This window comes from Carcharodon carcharias, chromosome 2 (genome assembly GCF_017639515.1).
Source record: "Carcharodon carcharias isolate sCarCar2 chromosome 2, sCarCar2.pri, whole genome shotgun sequence".
Lineage (NCBI taxonomy): Eukaryota > Metazoa > Chordata > Chondrichthyes > Lamniformes > Lamnidae > Carcharodon > Carcharodon carcharias.
The window spans coordinates 206,933,125-206,956,795 of NC_054468.1; the positions used below are offsets into that span (position 1 = coordinate 206,933,125).

The 23,671-nt window shown below is 39.0% G+C and overlaps 1 protein-coding gene across 5 annotated transcripts in view; it reads right to left on the reverse strand.

Annotated features, from left to right (window-relative positions):
• Positions 1-23,671, reverse strand: part of LOC121289979 (F-box only protein 11) — a 133,335-nt gene that overhangs the window by 2,426 nt on the left and 107,238 nt on the right. For 4 of the 5 annotated variants that reach the window (XM_041210009.1, XM_041210028.1, XM_041210040.1 and 1 more), the window contains 7 exons: positions 23,068-23,144; positions 22,812-22,955; positions 11,801-11,911; positions 10,014-10,121; positions 976-1,011; positions 782-890; positions 582-680 (listed from right to left, as the gene is read on the reverse strand). In XM_041210009.1, coding sequence (XP_041065943.1) covers positions 582-680; positions 782-890; positions 976-1,011; positions 10,014-10,121; positions 11,801-11,911; positions 22,812-22,955; positions 23,068-23,144 — 684 coding nt within the window. The remainder of the gene's footprint in view (positions 1-581; positions 681-781; positions 891-975; positions 1,012-10,013; positions 10,122-11,800; positions 11,912-22,811; positions 22,956-23,067; positions 23,145-23,671) is intronic. The other variant, XM_041210019.1, reaches the window with a different exon arrangement.

The window sequence follows — 23,671 nt, forward strand, 5'->3', positions numbered from 1 at the left end:
TTAAGTCTACAACATACAAAAGGATTTGTGTGTATTGGATATTAGTGTAGAAATACCAACCAATATAGCTCCACTGCAACTGCTTTGGGGTCACTTAATTGAAGTTTATTGGAACAGCAAATGTGTCAAAAGAAAAATTCTCTCTTCCCACACCTTACAGGAGTTGATGTTCAAGCAATCAACTCTCAACACAAAATAGTCTGGTGCTGATCCTCCCCACAACATGAATTCAAATTGGCTTGAAATAATTTAAACTTTTACAGAGTATAAAGTATGAACATGTCCTGATGGACAGTGAAATGGTATCTTGCTGCACCACCGTTTCTGTTCAGTTGTAACGTTAGTCCCCCCCTACCCACCAGAAGAAACAGTAGACTGGGAGAATAGGTCAGTTTCAAAGCCTCTGTACTAACTCCCAAGACACAGATCAGCTACTTAAAGGAAAACAGCACTGTTATGGCTGAAAGTTTTATTTATTAATTATATATAGAGCAACAGATACAGAAGTCAGATAACCTAGAGGACTTCAGAAATCCCAGTCAGAAAATTATGACTACAAATGTTTCCTATACAGTACTGACCTATCATGTCTAATGAATTCCACATCATGTCCTTGATGGCACTTCTTAATGCAGTTTACACAGATTGCATTACGATCTGTTGTGTTGCAAGTGTGACACCTAGTGATTGAAAAAAACATTTAATGTTATAAAAATTAATTAAAATAAGCTGTTTTCTACTTTTGTTAGAAAAATATTAGTGCAAGAACGATAAAATTTACCTGTAAAAATCATGCATTGGATAGCTGGTGTAACTTGATATCTTGTACAGACACTGGCCCCTATTAACAGCCTTTTCAATTGCATCTTGATTGTTCATTATTTTGTTGTCTTAAGGGAAGAAGAAAAAGGGCCATGATGTTTATATGACAGACAGAGTGGCGACAGTGACATTTTACTTAGTGGTAATACTAACCTTCCCTTTGCCTACCCTGCTCAGACTTCCTTTGACCTAGGACCGGAAAGAAGTGCAGTTTTTATTTTCTCTTCTCATGATATTCACTTAAAATCATAGAATTTTAGCACAAAGAAAGTCACTATTTAGGCTGTACTAACTCTCAAAGAACCATTGTTTAGTTTAATTTCGTTGTTCTTTCCCTGTACATTTAACTTTTTTCAAGTACTTATTCCACCTGTTTTAGAAACTGTTCAGAATTATGGTTCCATGACTGTTTCTATTGAGGTATCCTAGTTTACCAACCCTTTTCCCCTACCTCTGTTCTTATTCTTCTAATGATCTTAAGTTGAAGCCCTCTATTTATTGCCCACTGGATCAGTGGGAAGTTTCCTTTCTCCCACCCCCCAATATCATTGTGTTCATCAAAATGTGCTCAAAATTGTGACAAAAACATAATTACCTGGAAAAACTCAGCAGGTCTGGCAGCATCGGCGGAGAAGAGTTGACGCCGATGCTGCCAGACCTGCTGAGTTTTTCCAGGTAATTCTGCTTTTGTTTTGGATTTCCAGCATCCGCAGTTTTTTGTTATCAAAATTGTGACAGTCTAGTTGATGATCTCCATCGACATAGTTGCTTAGTTAGCAAAAGCAATGTAAGTAGGCAAATAAGTTGGGAAATTAAGCCAATAATTTAAAATGCAAGAAAAATCTAACTGAAATAGCAGACTTAGTCAACAATGACAACTTATATTTATATAATGCTTTTAACATAATACACTACATGATGCTTTATAGGAGCATCATAAAGCAAAATGATACCAAGCTACATAAGCAGATATTAGGTCAAATGACCAAAAGTTTGGGAAGAGAGGTATTTTAAGAAGTATCCTAAAGGAGGAAAGCAAGGTAGAGAGACAGAAAGGTGTCAGGAGGGAATTCCAGAGCTTGGAGCCAAAGCAACTGAAGGCATGGCCAACAATGGTGGTGCAATTAAAATCAGGGATGCTCAAGGGGCTAGAATTAGTGATGCATGGATATCGGAGGGTTGTGGAGCTGGTGGAGATAGGGAGGGGCAAGGCCACTGAGGGATTTAAAAACAAGGATGAGAATTTTAAAATCAATACGTTGCTTGACCAGGAGCCAATGTAGGTCAGGGAATATTGGGGTGATAGGGGAATGGAACTTGGTGTGTGTTTAAACATGGGCAGAGGTTTGGATGACCTCAAGTTTATGGTGGGTAGAGTAAGAAAAACAAGCCAGGAATGCTTTGTATATAGTCAAACTGAGGAGGAACAAGGGATGAATGGGGGTTTCTGCAGATGAGCTTAGACAGTCAAAGTCAGGCAACATTACGGGAGGTGAAAAAAAATCTTAGTGATGGCATGAATATAAAGTTAGAATGTCATCTTGGAGTCCAACGTGACACCAAGGTTGTGAACAGACTGGCTTAATCTGACGGTTGCGACAGTGAGAAATGGAGTTGGTTATTAGGGAACTGAGTTTGCAATGGGAATCAAAAACAATGGCTCCGTTCTTCCCAATATTTAATCGGAAGAAATTTCTGCTCAGTCCGACAATTTAATAACAGTAGAGGAGTTGAAAGAGGTTATGGTGAGGTAGGGCCAAGTGTCATCAGTGTAGATGTGAAAACTAACACTGCCTTTGGATGTTAGTGCTGAGGGGCAGCATATAGATAAGAAATAGGAGGCGGCCAAGGATTGATCCTTGAGGGGCACCAGAGGTAATGGTGCAGGAACAGAAAGATTCTAAGATTAGATAGTTAAGACTTGAACCAAGTAACAGCAGTCCCACCCAGGTGGATGACAGTGGAAAGGGGTTGAAGGAGGAGGATGGCATGGCCAACACTGACAAAGGCTGCAGACAAGTTGAGGCGGTCAGAGGAATAGTTTAGCTGTCAGTCACATAGGATGAGTAAGAGCTGTTACAGTGCTGTGTCAGGGTAGAAACCTGATTGGAGGGATTCAAACATGGAGTTCCAGGAAAGATGGGAACAGATTTGGGAGACAACATGCTCACAGACTTTGGAAAGGAAGATTGGAGATAGGATGATAATTTTCAAGCACAATGGGGTCGAGGGGTGGGTTTTTGAGGAGGCTTGATTACAGCATATTTAAAAGAGGAACAATACTTGAGAGAGGACCATTTACAATATCAGCTAACATGGGGTTCAGGAAGGGAAGTTGGGTGGCCTAGTTTTGTGGGAATAGGACTGTGGGCGCAGAGGGTAGGTCACACAGACAAGTTGAGCTCAGAGGCATGAGGGGAGTAAAGAAGAAACAAAGGTGAAAGTTGTAAGCTAGGCAGCAGGAGTATTAGAGGAAGTTTGGGCAAGTGGGTTAGTAGAGGGAGGGATATTGCTGAGGTAGTTGATCAGATGGTCTCCATCTTAGGTGTCAAAAGTCAATGAGTTCCTCACATTTATCATATGTATGTGAGAGTAGAGGGGAGAGGAGCTAAGACAGCGGTTTGTCAATCTTAAAAATGATATGGCAAACATTTTACAAACTTCAGCATTTATTTAGCAACAAACCTTTTTATTAATTCAAAGCTTTCATCGTGTTTATGAGTTGGTACTGGGTTTAGATGATCCACAAACCATAACAGCATTTCCAAAGTGACTTTTTATAATATAGAGAGAAATTTCTTTTATGCAGATCTCCACACACCACAAACATTTCTGGTATATTCCATTTTGAAAGAGTACCACATTAGATAGCAAGTCCTTTATCAAGTTTGTCAAATTGATTTTTAAAGAGGTGATTTAATTTCCTATGGCTGTTTATGACCACAAAATTAGACATGCTCATCTTCAGAGTCAGCAGCCATAAAAGTTTATAGATAGAGAATACATGCCCATCTCCAAATACAGCCCAATGTTTTGTGAACAGGACAGGAACTAATCAAACATTGTCACAGAAAAGTAGTTAGCTGTATTGACTTATTAAAATAGTGGGATGTGTGTGTGTGTGTGTATATATATATATATATATATATGTAAAATATATATATATTATATAATGTATATTAGTATATATATGCTGTTTATTCTTTGACCATATAAGATGCAGGAGAGAACTGCAGTACGTTTATCAATAGTCCCCAGAGAGTGACTAGAATTTCAAAGAAAGCTTAATTCACACCTCTATGCAACCAACAGAAGCCCTATTCAGAAGAAATTGCCTATATAAGTCACTACAATGATTTATCATTTATCAGACTGATACCTAAATTCTGGAACATACTTATGTGTACAAGCACTAGTGCTCCACTATTCACACCATATATGGCGTCTCAGTGGTAACTTCAGAAGGGTTCCACTCCATAACCTGAAATCTTCTAGTTATATTCAAAGTGTGGACAACCTACCAAATTAATCTCTGCAGGCCATCTTACTGCTTTCCTTAATTGTATCTACATGCATCTCAACAGATGTTACCCAATGCTTTTTAACAAAACTCTACCTGGAGGTGAGCCTGAAATTCCAAAGGACTAAGGTCAACCTGTAGGAATCATAATTAAGCACCACCCAGCAATTTTTTCCAGAGGTGAAACATTTGGTGCAATACAAGTCTCAAATATCCTACACAAATACGTTTTGATGTAACCATGGTTCAAATTTTACAGTAATAATGATGGTGAAACTGTCTGCATTTTCTGTCATTACTTCCCTAAACTGATAACTTCTGGAGCGCATGGTTAAGTGTGGAAATGTAGAAATTGCTGTTCTTGATTTTATACTTTCCCCAAATGGTACGCTGAAGGTCCCCCAAACTGTAGTTAATCAGAAATAATTAAATTGCCCAGAACTTTCACTTTTACACTATTAGTATCACTATAGACCCTTCAAAAAAGTTGCCCCCCTGTTGAATGAGATGCAACTGGTTTTTAAATGGCATATTAGAATCATAGAAAGAGAAGGCGGCCATTTGGGCTCCCCATCTCTCCAAGAGCAATTCATCAAGTGCCAACTCTCCCTGAAAATATTCTCTCTTCAGCTAATTATCCAATACCTTTCTGAAAGCCATGATTTAATCTACCTCTACCACACTTAGGCAGTGCATTGCAGAAACTTTGCATTTCCTCATGTTGCCACGGCCTCTTTTGGACCAACTTACCCAGAATTGAGGTGCTAATTACTCAAAACCAGCTCCATTGGGTGGGGCATGTCATCATTATGCCTGACACAAGACTCCCAAAGCAACTGCTCCACTCAGAACTCAATCGTCTCAGAAGACTTAATGCATCCCTGAAGTGGTCAAACATACCCATGGACCATGAGAAGGCTCATTTGGGAAGGCATCAAACATGAGAGACTTCGTCGGGAACATGCAGAGGCGAATCCAAGGTGTCAGAGGGACCGCAAAAACCTCCAAACAACGCATCTACCCAACCCTTCAAGTACCACCTGCCTTACATTGGACTTATCAACCATTTCAAAGCCCATCGAATTGGAGTGGAAGTCATTCTTAGCCCTGAAGGACTGCCTAACGAGAAGGATTGGTTCTTTTGCCAATCACCTTAAATCAGTGTCCTCTGGTTCTCAATCCTTTCATCGATGTTTCTCCTTCTGTCCAGATCCCTCAATTTTGGATACCTCTATCAAATCTAAATACTATTATAATTACAGATAGAGTAATTTTATCTTTGTGGATTTAACAAATTGCTCCATGATGCTGCTAAAGTTTATTTTTTTAAAAATCGAATTTAAGTTTGATATTTTAACATCTACCCGAATCCCATGTGTATGCCCAATCGTGTATTTCACAACCCCTAACAAAAGTTAAGGGATTCAATGGTTTTTACTTCCTGTTTTTCTGTCTGAGAATGCTTCAATGCTACTGGCTGCTCACCCTATTTGATGACATTGTTGCTGCTGGATGTTTGGAGACCACTTGGCTTGGCACCATGTTTAAACTAATGCCAAAAAAGATGAAATGCGCTTCAGAGAGGTTGCTAGATCTTTACAGATTTCTTCAAGGTTACCAGTGAGTACCACACTTTTCCACTCACTGCAAAATTTGGACCAATATATTCCTTATCCTCCTCTTTCTCATATCCACCTCCAACCTCGTCTTACAAACACCCATGCTAGAATTTCAACTTCCCTGCTGTCACTAAGAAATGGATTGTAAACCAATCCAGATGCAAAATTCAGAATTTCTGGAGGTTACCATGCCAGGAAATTCAATCTGCACTGCTGCAATTTAGTGCAATAACCTAGAGGACATTGACACAACAGCAACTGGACAACCAGCAGCTTTCAGCCAGAGATTTAAAATCACAGAAAGGGGCATGCACACAACTAAAGAACAGAACTATGCAAAGAACAGATCAACTTTTCCTAATGTCGAGTACCCAAAGAACACCAGCTGTCAATGGGTGATAAACAAAAGCAGCTACTTCAACAGCTGCTGATCAGGTTGGATTAGCCAAAGATTTAAACACATCAATTTTAATTGTATGGGTGGATTTTATTTTGGAAGGTGCATTGTTATATTTCTGGTGATACTCGTGACACCCCATGAAGTACTGCCTTTGCAACTCAACTATGTTACAGGGCATTGCCTTTCTTTATCCGTGGCAATTTGTCAGAAAGCCACTGTGCAAAGGCTGTGGGTATATTTCAGCTATCAAGCATTATTGAGTAGATTCCCACATTTTACTCTGAATGAATGTTAGTAATAAAAACAATTAAAATGCTGAGTACTGTAATAGCCAGATTCCCAAACAATACTGTGCATCTTGGGTGTGTTGAGCCACTGATATCAGTTTTCAGGATCAGGAAGAATACCGGTCTCCAATCCAAATCACGCTCATTAGTCAAAGAACAATCAGCCAGATACAGATGGGTATTTTCCAGCCGGGACTTCTAACATGCTACTTCCAGTGTGGCGGGTAAGGCTCAGTTTATATCAACTTCAGAAGACTTATTTTGATCAAAGGTACTCTTTTCATTCTCACTTTTAAGAGTTTATCTTTTAAACTTAGAATTGATCTGCAGGAAGTTGCTGTTCACATTCACACTTGCAGAAATTTACCTAATATTCTCATTACCCGAATAAATCTAGAGTCAAGGCAGCAAAATACTTGATGCATATTTGATAGCGTGGCTTGATAATTTCAGATTTTTAACAATTAAAATAACAGAAAACCATCAAATGATTACTGAAAATAGGAATGCGTTTTCATTTAGTGGACATTTACGGATGCATTTCTGAAAGAGTCGGCTGAAGAGAGTTAAAGAGAACAATGGAGTAGGATCAAGTTTTGAGATTTCCTTTGCTGATTATGCAACATTTTATACATCCTACTACAAAGTTGCTTAATTGGAAAACAAAATTTAGTTAGCAGGTGGGGTGGATTAGCTGGGTGCCTGACTTGTGGAAACCTATGATTAAGAACCATGTCAAGAAATCTACAACTGCCTTGTCTACCCAAGGGCATACCACTCACCCCAAGGAGACACATTAACTACCCTATTAACTAGATTGTGAATATGCAGGTTGACAGAGCCAAAGCTTCGAGACCTCCAAATATTCAGTGAATAATTGTACACTTAAATTTTTCAGTTTAACAGAGGTATGGTTTTATATATTTGTTCACAAGAGAAGGTCGAGATGATTTTGAACACCTCCATCAAATCACATGACATGTCTGGACAGAGCAGACAGGGAGAAACTGTTCCTATTGGCTTAAGGGTCAAAAACCAGAGCACACAGATTTCGTTTGACTGACAAAACAACCAGGGGTGACAGGAAGGAAAAATTTGCTTTTCCTTACACATTGCGTGGTTAGGATCTGGAATGCACTGCCATTGTGGTGGATGCAGGTTCAGTTGTGACTTTCAAGAGAGTTGGATAATTATCTGAAGAGAGAAAACTGGGCTACAGGGAAAAGGCAAGGGAAATGGTACTAGCCAAGTTGCTCTTGCAGAGAGCCCACATGGAAAAGATGCCATTTTTTAAATTGTATGTGGACAATACCAATAAAGACATTTATTGTCGCGTTGCCTTCTTGCAGTAACTTCACAACTGCATGGCTTATCAGAACACTTCAGAGGCAATTATGAGTCAACTACATATTGAGCAAATGGAGTAACATGTAGGTCAGGTAGGAGTTACAGGTTGTCTTCAGGATTAGATTTACTGTTTCAGTTACTAGTCCAGGACCATAATTCGCTATGTTACCACTCTGTAGTTTGACCAACTAAATGCCCCCTTACCCTTACATTGGTTGCACGGTTCTCTGCAGCCAAATTAAATGATTTCTAGCTGGCTGGATTGGTCCAGCTCTCAGTCCAGCAGTGAGCCAGGCTAGCTGACTGCAGACCTACCTGGGTCACATATCCCAAGCTGCCCCAGTAAGTCTCCGATATCTGCAAAGCATCTTCAAACTGACGTTACTAATGCACACACATCGTGGATCAGCATTTTTCTCTCTCTAACTCTATGACATTGACTCATGCTTGTCAATTGCTAATCAACCTCTAGTAGCTTGCCCAAATAGTCATTCATGTGACCATATCCAGTGAATGTCAACAAGTTACTTGATTGTAGAGGCATCACAGCTAACTGACTACAAACCAATCTTCACCTAAAAGGTTACAACTTGCTAGCACAGGTCACTGCATAGCTTGCCTCAAATATTTTTCTTTTTGAACACATATAAAGAAACACTTAGTGACACAAGGTGCAAGTCAAGCTAGGAGATATATACGTTTAATGATTCACTGCAGTTTCTTCTTTCACTACTGGCTATCAGAAGTATAATACTCCAACTCCATCTCTCTAGCCCAGGAGCACCAAGATGGTTTATAGCATCTTTATTCCTGTTCTTGCTGAGATTGGCTAATTCACCACAGAGATTAAACCTAGGTTCTTCTGGTCTGCATGCTATTGTCCCACAATGCATAGCACCTTTGCCCATTAGACCAGGGAAGTCCTGTGTCCGCATGAAGATCCCCACTCCGAAAATCCAAGGACAAAATGCATTTCTTCCCTTTTTAGTTGATTGCCCAATTTACACTGTGGGGGGTCTGGACCTTAAGTTATTTTAAATGCTGTTGGTTCACTGGTGGACTTTTCTGACATCAGAACACCCACTTGCATTAGTATCAGCAATCGCATGGATGTAAATTATCTGTTTAAAAGTAATGGTTACACTGCAGTCAATTTTAAAATGTGTGTGTATTCTGCTGTTATGAGACCTAAATGCAACACTTAATAGCTCTATTCCATAAAGCACCTGCAGTGCTAAATACATTGAACACTGCACAAAATTGAAAACACAGACTGTAGATACCGCTGCACCTGAAATGGAATTGTGTTGCAACATAACTAAGCATCAGAAAGGCATGCATGGTGTCTCACTCAGTCATGTGCTTTCTGCTTCAAAGACAAACTGCCACAATGGCAGTTCATTCCTGATCCTAATTGCTCAATGTTTAAGGAAAAGCAAGTTCTTCTCTCAAGTTGCCTCAGGCAGCCTGGGCTCAATTAAGTTGTGTAGACTTGCCTCAACTGCCATGAAGAAAGTTCAATGAATCGATATGGTAAACAGGGTTCAGCAGGCTTTAGGATACTCTGTTCACTTGAGCAGTGGAACTTTAAGTTGCTGCAAGGCTAAGTCTACATAAGTGCTCAGTTCCTAGTGTACCTTTAACGAGTTGCTTTAAAGATAAAACATGAGAAAGAATAGCAAATACTAAATATATCAATATCTCCCTTCACAATATTCAGAATCATACAATAATTCAAATAGCTGCCTGACCACGGCAAGCAGATAGTGTGACTTTTGAGAGAGTGGATAATTGAGGCTCTTCATGTTTAAGACTAACCAAAAGGACTAACTGCATACTCTCCTCCAGTGATTTATTTATAAATGCAGGTTTCTTTTTCACTGTTTCTACAATTTTCCAATAAGGAAAATCAGATGTGGTTAATAAATATCTAACCATCTAAAATATATCCCATTATACCACCAGTAAGAAAATGAATTTTTTTTCCACTAATAAAGTTTAATAACATGTTTTTATACCTTTCATTGAAACATTCACACCAGATGCCAGAAACAACCCTCCAAACCGGTTGTTGAATATCTGATTGTTTTCTAGAGTAGCTGTAGCATGATTTGTTATCTCAATGCCTATGAAAGAAGCACAATGAGATTATATACAGCTGGAATTGTAAAATAAAAAAAGAACAAGGACTTTTAGGCCCTCATTTAAACAAGTTCAGGACCTATAGGGTTAATCAGCATTTGAAACATATTTGAGGCAAATTTCTTGATCCATCTCCATTTCTATTAACTACGCCGAAGTTAGAGCCTGATCCTGATCCCATTGGAGCATGGGGGGGGGGGGGGGGGGGGGGGGGGGGGGGGGGGGTGTCAGGTAATTAACAAATCAGTAAATCAGGCGGCCAATAGAGTATGAGTTCATCTTGATGATGGGAAGGAAGGAAGATTCAACACTCAAAAGCTATTTGAGGGAAGAATTGATGTGAGTAACTGAAAATTGGCTGCCAATGGGGGGAAAATCCAAAGTTCTGCAATGCTCTGCCTCCCAATGGGAATTGTCATACATTACTCTTTGGATTGCAGACCTAGTGTTTTCCGGTCCTGCCTGATTTCCTGTATTTGCCAGCCCTCTCCGACCATTTTACACAAGAACCCTTAAAGGTCCCCAAGAGTTCAGGACTATGCTATTCAATAAAACAAACTTTCCACATTGTTTTGCAGCCTTGAGTTTCAATCTGTATGATTACTTTTTTTCATATAAATTGAAATTTTACATAATTTTATTCATTCCACGGGTTATTGTGTGTTTAAATTAGGTTAGGGATTCACCATTCAATTTAGCTTGTCCTGCATCCAATAAATGATGGGCATGCAATAGAATCTATTACTATTTCATATGCTGCCAAGGAAAATAGATGACAATGTGAATAAAGTTATGTAGAAACTATTTGTTCCTGGTATCAATAAAATGCCATCCTGCTGGAATAACTTTAAAAAACGCCATTGGTAAAAGCAGTAGCATTAACTGACAAGTCTCAAATCTAATTACAGACACTTTAGGTCATTCTCACGTTGATGATTATAGATGCCCATTATCATGAATTGTCGCTTGCACATCAACCCTAATTCCTGCTTGTCCTGTGAAGTATATTCTCATTGCTAATAACCAAGAATAATTACAAGCTTACTTCTGAATTTACATGAAAACTTCAGAAGCTGATCCCATCGGAACCACAATATTTAATTATCAATTATATATTTTTGGCACTTTTAAATATTTATGGAAAGGGTATAGAATAGATAGTACATTAATGAGACTGTAAAAGATATAATAAAGGTGTTTGTAAAATTTGATAAAGCTAATAGGTGGAAGACAAGGCAAGCAGGGATATTTAAAATTTGTAATTAAATTGTACCCATTTCAACAGATTAGTGTTATTGATGTAAATTTGTTCCTGATATTTGAGTTGCCTATTACAGTAATATCAAGGTTTGTTTCACATCACAAGTACTTTCCATCAGAACCATACTTTTAGCAGTCAGCTATGGAACAGCTTTTTCAACTCAATTGCGCTACAGTTCAAAAGGGGAGGAAATTTCAATGTCTGCATTCAGCAGAGGTCAGACATGACTTCTATCAAAATTATGCTATTTGTACAAGACACCACTTGTATTGATAACAGTATTTCCCTCTCTTCCATTCGAGTAGTCACATTATACAATATCATTCAACAATTGGGAGAAAATGTCAATAAAGTTTTAATTTCACATTACTTGCACAGAACTTTTGATTAAAAGTTACAGACCTGCTGCAAACCCATCAAATATCCTGTTCTTCCGCAATACAGGGTGGCTGTTGGTGCTAATAAGAACACCAGCTTGGGCATTCCTGAAGATATCATTTTCTTCAAGGAGTCCTATAATAAAGAGCGAAAAAGAGAAAGCCATACAACAAATTACAATATAAAAAATCCATATCAGCTCGAAATCTTGTAACAATTTGGCAATAAACAATCCCATCTATAAATCTTAAAGAATCCTCTTTTCAAACATGCAATACAATTTTAAAAAATCTTCATACAGGAAGAAAAAAGTCCGAAAGTGATTAAATGAGGAAATATCATGATTGGAAGTGTATTTTCAGTGGACTGTACACCCCCATAAAGTCAACTTGAAAGGATTGCAAAATATATACCACCTCCTCACGAGGAGGCTTTTACATTGATTGAAATTGAAATGCAGATCAAACTGTGCATTTTTTTTAAAAAATGGATCTTTATTAAACTGGGGATCGGTCAGCATTGACACAGCTCCTTCAAGAAATTAAATGGATAGGATATAACGATACAAAAGATTATGCACAAAGTAAACAATAAACTGTGTACAGGAGGGACAGATTTAATAGGCTAAACAATCTTTCTTTTTCCATGTTTTTTTGTTTGAGTTCAGTTTGCAGTTTCAAATTCCAAGCCAAATCTTGCCATTCTGTGGAGCAATTTATTCATATTTGTATTAATTGTAAGAAAGCCTATCCATCACAAACTCGAAATTGGTATCTTGCCCTGTAATGTACAATAAAAGTCCACATGAAGTCTACATCTATTTCAGAACCGAAGAGTAGTTTCATTCCCATAAGGGAGCATTTTAAAGCAATTTAACTTATCAAAACCCACTCCTTCCACAAAGCATGTACAGCCAGCTCCCCCTTAAAAGTTAAATCAAGCAAAAATCCAAGATTTAACCTCAGATTCATCTTCATACGTAACCTGGAGCTGGTTGTCACAAGCATAGTGACTATATCTTAAGATAACACAAAGCTAATGAAGCTGGTAAACTGCAAAAAAAATTCTGAATATACTTGGGAATTGGACAGAGTCAGCAGATGAAATTCAGTATAGAGAAAAGCAAAATGAAAGACTCAGGGTCCTGAAAGACAAAGTGCTGCAACAATGCTCACTGGCAGTGGCTACTGCAAATGTTTGGAGGAATTACTAGGTCATTATTGGGCCAAAACAGTGGAGTAAACCTGTAACTTTACAAATAATTAATGCAAACTCAATTAGAAGACCGTGTGCAATATAAGGATATTGCAGCGTTTGAGCGCATACAGAATAGAGCACCCAGAAGGATTTGAGTGGATAGGGCATTCGGATTACAAGCATGTAGGTAATATAGACAAACTGTTCCATTTTCTTCAGAACAGCAGGACCAGAAGGTATGGCCTCCGACTGGGGGGTAAATTAAAAACTGATTTGTGGAAATATTGGCCTGGAATTTACTGCCAAAATAACAGTGGTGAGTTTAATGGAGTTTGCCTTTAGTAATGTGTAAATCACCCAGTGACTTGTAGCAAGGAAGAGGTACCCCGTGAATTGCAAACCTCCACACGTTGAACAATCTGTGCCACTTCCCTGTTAGACTTCAGATTGCAATTTATCAGAGAAAGGTATGTTATCCAGATGCTTCGTTCCACGAGGCAGTGACACCCCTTGGGTTACATTTTTCAGATCTGGTCTATGGTTAGGGACAGGAGGGCATGACTACAAGTGAGACAGGTATGAATATCCAGAAGGTAGCACTGGCAGAGCCTCAGCCTTGCACTTGTACAACAGGTACGAGGTTCTGGCAACCTGTGTGAACAAGAGCAAGGATGATGAGCACACTGGCCATAGCACTACATTGTGGGGGGGGGGGGCGCATTCAATTAGGGGGAATAAAAAGGACTGTAATCATGGTAGCAGCTGTATAGTTAGGGGGATAAACACAGTTTCCTGCAGCTGTGAGTGTCCTGAAGGCTGTGCTGCTTCCCCAGTGCCAGGGCATCTCCTTGGGGCTGGAGAGAAATGAGCAGTGGAAGGGGAAAGCTCCAGTTGTTGTGGTCCATGCAGGTACCAATGGCATAGGGAGGATTAAGCAAAAGGTTCTGTTGAGAAATATATGAGCAGCTAGGAGCCAAATTAAAAAACAGAACCACAAAGATGATAATCTTTCGATTACTATCCGAGCCACAGGCAAATTGGCACAGGGTCAATAGAATGAGAGAAGTTGGAAGATTAGGGTGGCAGAAATGTATTTCAATTCATGGGTCATTGTCACCAGTATGGAGGAAATAAGGAGCTGTTCTGCAGGGGTGAGTTTCACTTGAACCCTGTTGGGACCTATGACCTGGCAAATCAAATAAGTAGGACTCTTGAAAACAGGTTGATGGAGGGGCAGGGGTGCGGTAGCTGAGATTTAAAGAGAGATCAAATTTGTTAAAAAGAAAAGACATAGCAATAGCACTGGGTAGCAATATGGATAATTATAATCAGATTGAAAGTGGGTACAAACATGAGTACGTCAGCAAATAGGGTCAGACTAGGTCTAAAATTATAAAAAAAACATTAAAGGCTCTTAATCAGAATGTACATAGCATTTCTGACAAGACAGATGAACTGATGGCACAAAGAGCAAAAAATGGCTATGTTCAAATTGCCATTACAGAGACATGGTAGCAAGATATCCAAAGCTGGAAACTGAATATTCAGGGGTACTTGACATTTTGGAAGGATAAACAGAAAGGAAAGTTGGGGTAGATCATTATGGTGGTGAGAAATGATCTTTGCTCAGAAGATTAAGATGCAAAATCAGTTTGAGTGGAAATAAGAAATAGCAAAGGAAAGTCACTGTTGAGAATAGTTGATACTCCCCTAATGGTAGCTACACAGAGTATAAATCAAGAAATAATGAGGCTTGTAAGAATGGTACTGCAATAATCATTGATGAGTTTAAGTTTCATATAGACTGACCAAATTAAATTGGCAAAAGCAGCCTCGAGTTCATGGAGTTCAGGGCAGTTTCTTAGAAAGAATCTGTTATGGAATGAAACTGGGAACAGGCTATTTTAAGTTTGGGTAATGTATAAAAAGATAGATTAATTGACAATCTCATAGTAAAAGAATCTTCTAGAGAAGAGTATAACAATGAACTTTATATTCAATTTAAGGGTGAGAAACTTGGGTCATCTAGTCATTATGGGACAGAAGGAGGCCACGTGGCCTATGGAGTTAAAGCCAGCTCACTGTAGAGCAATCCAGTCAGTCCCATTCTCGGTTCTATCCCCACAGCCCTGCAAGCTTATTTCACTAAAGTAGGCATACAGCTTCCTCCTGAAAGCGGACTGGGAAAATATATTAAAAGTTAAAGATGGCAGATAAGCAGGACAGGCAATTAAGTGATATTTCAAAGATATATTCCATGGAGAAGGAAAGACTGTACGAGGAGGATAACCCATCCATGGCTAACTAAGAAAGTTAAGGTTGATATCAAATTGAATGAAGTGACGATTAGGCCAGAAGTAAACGTACAGACAATAAGAGCTTCTACATGTATATTTAAAAAGGAAAAGATTAGCTGAAGTAAACACTGGTCTCAGAGAATGTCTGGGGAATTAATAATGGGAAACAAGAAAATTGCAGAGAATTTAAACAGGTATTTTGTATCTGTCATCATAGTAGACGACACTAAAAGCACCTCAATAATAGTAGGAAAATTGGGGGCAAAATTGAGGGAGGAACTAAAACAATCATCACTACAGAAAAAGTACTGGGCAAATTACAGGTTGACAAGGCCCCTGGATCTGATGGCCTGCATCCTAGGATCTTAAAAGAATGGCTGCAGAAATACTGAATGCATTGGTTGTAACCTTCAAAAATCCCCTAGATTCTTGAGCGGTCCCAGCAGATTGGAAAACTGTGAATGTAGTGCCTCTACTCAAGGAAGGAGACAAAAAGCAGGAATCTATAGGACAGTTAACCTAATATCAGTCATAGGGAAAATTCTGGAATGAACTATTAAGGAAGTAGTAGCAGGACATTTAGAAAATCATAATACAATGGGTTTCATGAAAGGGGAAATAGTCTTTGACAAATTTATTCAAGTCCTTTGAGGATGTAATGAGAGGTGTTGGTAAAGGGGAACAGGTAGATCCAGTGTATTTCAATTTCCAGAAGGCATTTGATAAAAGATTATTGCACAAGACATCATGGTGTTGGAGGCAATATATTAGCATGGAAAGAGAATTGGCAAATTAAGAGAAAAAGAGTCAGGAATAAAATAATTTTCAGGATGGCAAACTTAATGACTGGGGTGCCACAGGGATCAGTGTCAGGGGCTCAAATATTTATAATCTATATAAATTACTTGGATAAAGTTACCAAAAGTATTCTGGCTTAATTTGTAGACAATACAAAGATATGGAGAAAAGCAAGTTATAAGGAGGTAACAAAGTTTGCAAAGTGATATAGGTAGGTTAAGTGAGTAGACAAAAATTTGATAATGGGAGTGTAATGTAGGAAAATGTGAGGTTATCCACTTCAGCAGAACGAACAGAAAAGCAAATTATTACTTAAATGGAGAGAATATAGAATGCTGCAGTGAACAGGGGGTCTGGCTGTCCCTGTACACAAAACACAAAAGGTTACCACGCAGGTACAGGAAGTAATCAGGAAGGCAAATGAAATGTTGGTCTGTATTGCATACAGAGGAGTGCATGGAATATAGAATTAGGGAAGTCTAGCTGCAATAGTATGGGGCTTGGTCAGACCACACCTTGAGTACTGCATACAGTTTAGGGCTCCTTATTTAAGGAGGAGTATAACTGCATTGGAGGCAATTCAGAAAAAAATTCACTGGATTGATTCCTGGCATTAAAGGATTGCCTAATGAGGAAATATTGAGCATGTTGGCCCTATACCCATTCAAGTTCAGAAGAATGAGAGATGACCTTATTGGAACATGTAATATTCTGAGGGAACCTGACAGGGCAGATGCTAAGGGTATTTCCCCTCATGTGGCATCTAGAATTCAGGGGCATAGTTTCAGAATGAGTGGTCAGCTATTTATTAGGTGGTGAGGAAGAATTTCTTCTGAGGATCATGAACCTTGGAATTCTCTACCCCAGAGCACTGTGGAGGCCGAGTCATTGAATATTTGCAAGGCTGAGTTAGACAGATTCTTGAACAATATGGGAGTCGAGAACTCTGGGGAATAGGCAGGAAAGTGGAGTTGAGGCCCAGATCATATCAGCCATGATCTATCTGAATGGCGGAGCAGGCTTGAGGAGCTATATGGGTTACTCCTGCGCCTGTTTCCTATGTCCTTATACTCTTCCAAAACTGCAGCTCATCTTCAATGTCCCCATGCGTTTTATGAAGCTGCTGCAATAACAATCGCTGTAGAAAGTTAGAACTAATACTTAACTGTGCAAGTACCTTTTAAATGAAATTCATCTTCCTGGAATTCTAATCAACCGCTCCAGCCCAGAGAATAATTTATTTTCCTGACTTTTCCTTTGTCTCTTTTTATCTCTCTTAGTCCAATCTTTTCCTCTCTTTACTTCTCCTTCTGTACCTGATTTATCTCAAATTGACCCCATTGCTTTCTTGATGATTGGTGTTTCCTTCTTAATCTTTATATCTCATGGTTAATGGGATACACTGTTAGGCCCATCATTTTGCTATGGACCTAGATGTCCATTGCCTTTGCAGGGCAAAAAATATTGAATGATCAGGGAACGTATTTAGCTAACTGGCATACTCTAGCAAACTGAAGGCCAACATTTCAGTGAGCAAGTGGTAAATCTATAGAACAGGCTCTTTAGGGAGACCGGGAAGCAGAAGTGTTGATTCATTCAAATGCAAATTAGACAGGCTTTTAGAAATTAATATATTAACATACAATATATGAATCATTTAAGACATAACACTTGTTACTACCAAGCATGCTACACTACAAATAATTTTGGATCTATTGTTCCGAAAACACTCCACCACTGGTGCATCTTCATCTCTTCATGTCTGATCTGTTGCAGACTAATTGAGAGAGATTGATAGCCATTAGTCAACAACGCCATTATCATTGTACCATCTAACTACAAGATAATGCAATGCAAATGAACTAGATGGACGATAGGAATTGGTAAATAAACCAAGATGCATGTTCCGTTTTATCCCCGAAACTAATCACCACCTTTGAAATGAGATTTGCATGGACCCTGACAGCTTCAGGAATCATTTTCCACATAGGATTCAATTACAATCCCCACCACTTGGCAATGGGTGCATTCACAAACAAGTTGCCCACTGTATGAGATGGTTAGTTACATTCTACAATATTCCTGGGTATAAATGAAATTAGAAGAGCAAGGCCGTCTTTTATGGATTCTGTAAAGCTGGATCCTGCCAATGTGGGGAGATATGGAATGGAACTGGAGCACAGTGCAATTGATACGGTGTGAATGGGCTTCTAATGAATACTTAGATCAAAATATTATATTTCAACTAGTGCAATAAAATCTAGAAAGTATCTCAGCTTGCACATCGTTCCTTAAACTTAAGTTTCTCTACCTGTATGTTGAAATCCCGTCTTTAAAAACAGACCTTTGTATCTCAAAGACTGAACTGATATATATAAATTCCAAGTGCGCTCTAAGATTAGCTGCAATCTTGCTGCCTTATTAGTGCTGTTTTCTAAGATGAAGTTAACTCTTACACTCACGGCCTGTAACATCTTGTCTGGGATCTTATCGATAAATTATCTTAAATTCCAAATTCAATTAAACCTTGCATTACAAACTCTTTAGTGCAGGAAGTACCTCAGGTAATCTATTAGCTATAATTTTAAGACAGGACAATTGAATATGCTTTATTAAGAAAACAATAGTTCAGACATGAATGAATGCTTTTAAAAATGGCAACAAAAAGTTTTGAAGGGGAATTATTGAACTATGAAGAAAGAGCTTGCTAAAGCTTTTAACTGTACGAAGCAATGCGACAACTGTAGGATCCTTCTGGGTATTTTCATATTGTGGTTGCGACTCTACCTGGTACCTAGATCTCTGATCCACATTGAAATAGAGCTGAGGCTGCAGAGCAGTACTAAGCATTCATCCAAACTTAAATAGCAGCTGAGCCCAGCCCACTAATCAATGGTTCCTCTAAGCCTCGCACTCAAATAAATCACCTGTGCACTTAAAAAAAATTAAGAGGGAACAATGCCACCAAAGTACCCAGAAAAACATGCTGCCGCTGACTATGGCAACAAGGCAAACAGGCCATGACCAGAAACTCCAAGTAAGTTAACAGCAAGTTTGCTGACTATCACATATGAAGTGAATTATGAACTTCAGATCACATACCTGCTGCATCACCAAGGTTGCCTACTCCCACCTGCAATATCAGCCAAACTCACCTCCGACTCAACTCATCTGCTATTGAAACCCTCCATCAAAGCTTTTGTTTCCTACAGACTTAACTATTCTAATGCTTTCCTAGCCAGCTCCCTCCCTCCACCCTCCATTAACTCGAACTCATCCAAAACTACAGCTCGTAACTTCCGAGCTCCAGGACATCGTAATTTGGGGGGGACCCCAAAGACGTGCTGGGGAACCCCCTCCCAGAAGTCCCCAGATAAGGACTGCACACCAACTGGATGGGACGTTCAAACTTCTGTTAGGCAATTACCCAGCAATGGGATCAAAAGTACGATATAAATTGCAGATTTCAGAAAGTTCTGACTATCTTACAGTTATAGTTAGCCAGGAAAAGTTAGAAGAATTAAAACCACTTCTAACTTCCAGGTAACTATCATACTGGCCCCCCTTGAGACCCCTTGACCTCCCCCCACCTGCAGCCCCAATACTCCCCTTATTCCCCACAGGACACCCATGACCACCCCTGCGATCCCCATAGACACCACCACCCTACCCAACAGCCTACTGGCCAGCCCTTCCCCCACCCCCACCAAAACTGACCACCCAACCCAAGACTACCCCACCCCCCACCCAACCTCTTACCTGACAAACTTACCTTCGTCCTGGCTTCTCAAAGTGGCTGGACTCAAATATACCAGCTTTACGGCAGAGTGCTGTAAAAAAGGGGCATGGCTTCCTTACCTCTGGCTCAGCTGTCCTCGATACAAGACCTCAGGAACCGGTTGCACTACATGGTTCTCGCCCAGCCTCAGTCAGAAGATTGGGCAAGAAAGGAGTGGCTTTATTTCCAGGTAAGTAGCACTGGAGTGGCAATCAGAGTCTGATTACTGCTCCGTGGAATTTATGGGCCTATTTCTGCAACCAAGCCCCATTCACCCATTACCCACGTTTGCTGACCTACATTGGGTCCTAGTATAGCAATACCTCAATTCTATCCTTGTTTTCAAATCTAACCATGATCTCTTCCCTCCGCAACTCTGTAGTCTCCTCCTGCTCTCCAAGATCTCTGCACTCCTCTAATTCTGGCCTCTCGAGTATTCAATTTTAATTGCTCCATCACTGTTGGTCATGTCTTCAGTTGCTTAGGCCACAAGATCTGGCATTTCCTTAAACTCCTCTACCACTCTTTCCTCCTTAAAGATGCTCCATAAAGGTGCCTCTGATTAAGCTTTTGTTCATTTGTCTTCATATCTCCTTATGTAGGTGGATGTCAAATTTTATTAATAATGCTCTCATTAAGCAACTTGGAATGTTTTATGACTACATTTTGTTGAAACGTGCTACAAAATGACCTCCTGATATCTGCCTTGGGAAATGTCATATAAACATAATGGATACAAGAATGAATGGAGAAGGGCTGAGTTTCTCAAAATTGACATTCCTTACATTACCACTTAGGAATCATGAGAGAATTAGGACACACTGGAAAGACTGCTTGAAAATTTTTGTTCAAATTGTCATTCGGTTATACATTTATATTATATTCATTGTATGGAATGCGAGTAAGCAAAGCTGTTTCAGCCCAAAGTAAAGGAGCATTGAAGATACTATATAAGCACCACTTTGAAACTGACAGCAATGCAAACTGTTAATGAATACAGGCTTTCAGTTAATATTACAGAATGCCTATTTTAAATGTGGATGTTTTTAGTAGTGCGGACCCACCTTCTATCTGTGCTTTAACCCACAATCCTCTTCCTAACAGCCATAAAATTTATTCTTAACTTATCTTTATTAAAAATTACCTGGCATTTATATAGCACCTACCAAGACCTCAGGACATTCAAATGCGCAGGACAATTTTCTTTTTACTTTTGAAGTGTAACAATCACCAATTTGTAGGCAAATTTGTAGCCAATATGCAGAGGACATGGTCCCACAAATAGCAAATAAAAAGAAAATTAATGTATGGATAATCTTGTTTTGGTGATGTTAAGAGGGACAGAACTCTCTGCTTTCCTGAATAATGCCATGGGATCTTTTACATCTACTTGATCAGGCTGACCAAAAGATTATCACATCTAACATCACCTGACAGTGGAGCACATCAGCCTAAATTATTTGTTCATTTTGAGAGTATTACCAACTGAGTCAATCTAATTATCCGATGTCATTCAAGGAGGGATTTATGAGCTAATCAGCCAGACTCAGGAGTAGATGAAGCACAACAGTACTTAAAACTAAGAAATGTGGCGAAACACTCATTTCAGGTAAACATGTCTTTTTACTTCTGGAATCGGAGCTCCAATTCAGTGCAGATTGACGGGCTACTATTCTATTCTGGATTTAACCATGCTAAAACTGGACGTTCACATAATTTTTCCTTGGCATCAGTATCTCGTCTTGATTACCACAATTCACTTCACTGTGAAGACATTTTCTTCAGTGATACTTCTCAATAAAAATGCTGTCAAAAAATTCAGGAACACACAAAACTACAGCTTGAAAAAACTGAAAAAATCCTGATTGTAGCATTTCCTGGCAAAGATTTATTCATTTACAAGCATCAAATATAGAAGTTATTTTTCTTTGTAATTCTCTCTCCATTCTCGAAGTTGCTGATTCTTGCTGGCTGTTATAATTTGAGTTCTCTTTATTCATATCCACAGCAAACCACAGATTCTAGAAGTGATTCTATATCCTACATGGTCCGAAAGTTACATTTAAAGCTTGAGGTGAACTTGAATAGTTTACCACAGTATTAGTATGGAAATAGATGATTGAACTCAAATACAGAAAGATGAAAAGCTAGGACACCATCTGTTTAATACAAGGAAATGTCTTTCATGTCATAGGTGCCAACCTTAAGAAATTATCTCCCTTTAAGGGTAACCCCAAACAGCGAGCCATTATAGTAAACTGTTTTGTCTATTTGCAAACTTGCGTTTATTCAGCATTTCAAAGCCAGAGGACATCTCTAATGCAATTTAAAAGTATTAACACCAGGAGATTTGCTGAGTCTGAAAACTCTCAAAGTATATATAAACCTAGGTGGTATTTGGGTACTGCATTAACTCTTGGATACTGCCCCAAGAGAGCATTCCTTTTAGAATGCAACCAGATTGTTTTACTCTAAATTCATAACACTAGCTAAAATTATATGAAAAACTGCCATTCAGAAATTTTATGTCATGATGCAGGTTACAAGTCTACTTCTCCCAGTGATGTATAGCTCCATGCATGCCAACAGTCCGTAGGTCCTCACCCAAATGGCCAATGCTTAAAGAACCTAGATAGTGTTAGTAGGTAACTCAATTGTGAGGGCATCAAATTTAAGTTCAATCTTGTCCTCATCTGATACATTCACACAGTAAGATTACCAACAAGAATCCTTCGCAATTCCTCTCCCCACCCCCCTCACCCCACACTCCTCTCATCCAAGCAAATAGAAATTTTAGCACCTTTTTATTTGCCCAGCTGACATCAGCTAACACACCACCAGCCAGGGATCAAACCAGGACCATCGTCCTTATGGCTTAGTACCATACAGACTGTCCATTTCCCCATTTAGCCTTTGGGAAGCTAAACTGTACAAGTTACTTTAATCTTAAGCTATAAATCCTTACCCCTGCCTCCGTTAAATATGCAGATACCCCCGTCTCGGCCATCATGGATTTTGTTCCGTCTGAGTGTGGGATTACTGTCTGTTTTAATCCAAACACCGGCCATTGCATTGTCAAATATTTCATTATCTTCTATAAACCCAAGACCTGTATTAATTGACATCAAGAAATAATTTCACTTGGATCTGAAATTGAGGAGAAAATAAAGCAGAACAGAAAAACAATAATGAAAAGACCTGCAGCCACAATGGACACTTACCAGAATTGTAAACAAGAATGCCACCGTTCTGCCCTCCCCATATTTTATTGCGTCGAATCTTAGGGTTGCTTCCAGTTCTGTGGATCATAAATTTCAAACTAGCCTAAGATTAATGTCTTACTACAGTAAGAAATACTTCAAAGAAATAAACTCTCAAATACTGCTTATTATTATCCAGGGCTTGATTCAATGTAAACTTTCAGCACAAATAAAAAAAAGATACAAAGTACCTCCGCAGTGATGATTCTAAAATTTCAAACATCAAAACTTAGTATAATTCATACACCGTGCAGAGAGTAGGAGTACACCAAAAAAAGTTTTAATACAGAACCTTAAGAAAAAGCACACCTTCGTGTCTAGCCTGAAAAGCTTATGGCTTCTCTTTAGCATTCTATCCATGACATCAGATATAAAAAGGCTTTCATCTCTCCTTGAAGCATTAGCACCTGAATTGACCTACCAGAGTTATAGAATGTGAAAGAAATCTCAAAAGTAGGAAAACTACTAAAGAATAAAATGATGCTTTATATAACCAATGGGAGCACTCAATACAAAACTATGATTTAAATTAAAGATAATGTCTGTTTTCTGTTCTCTATATCCA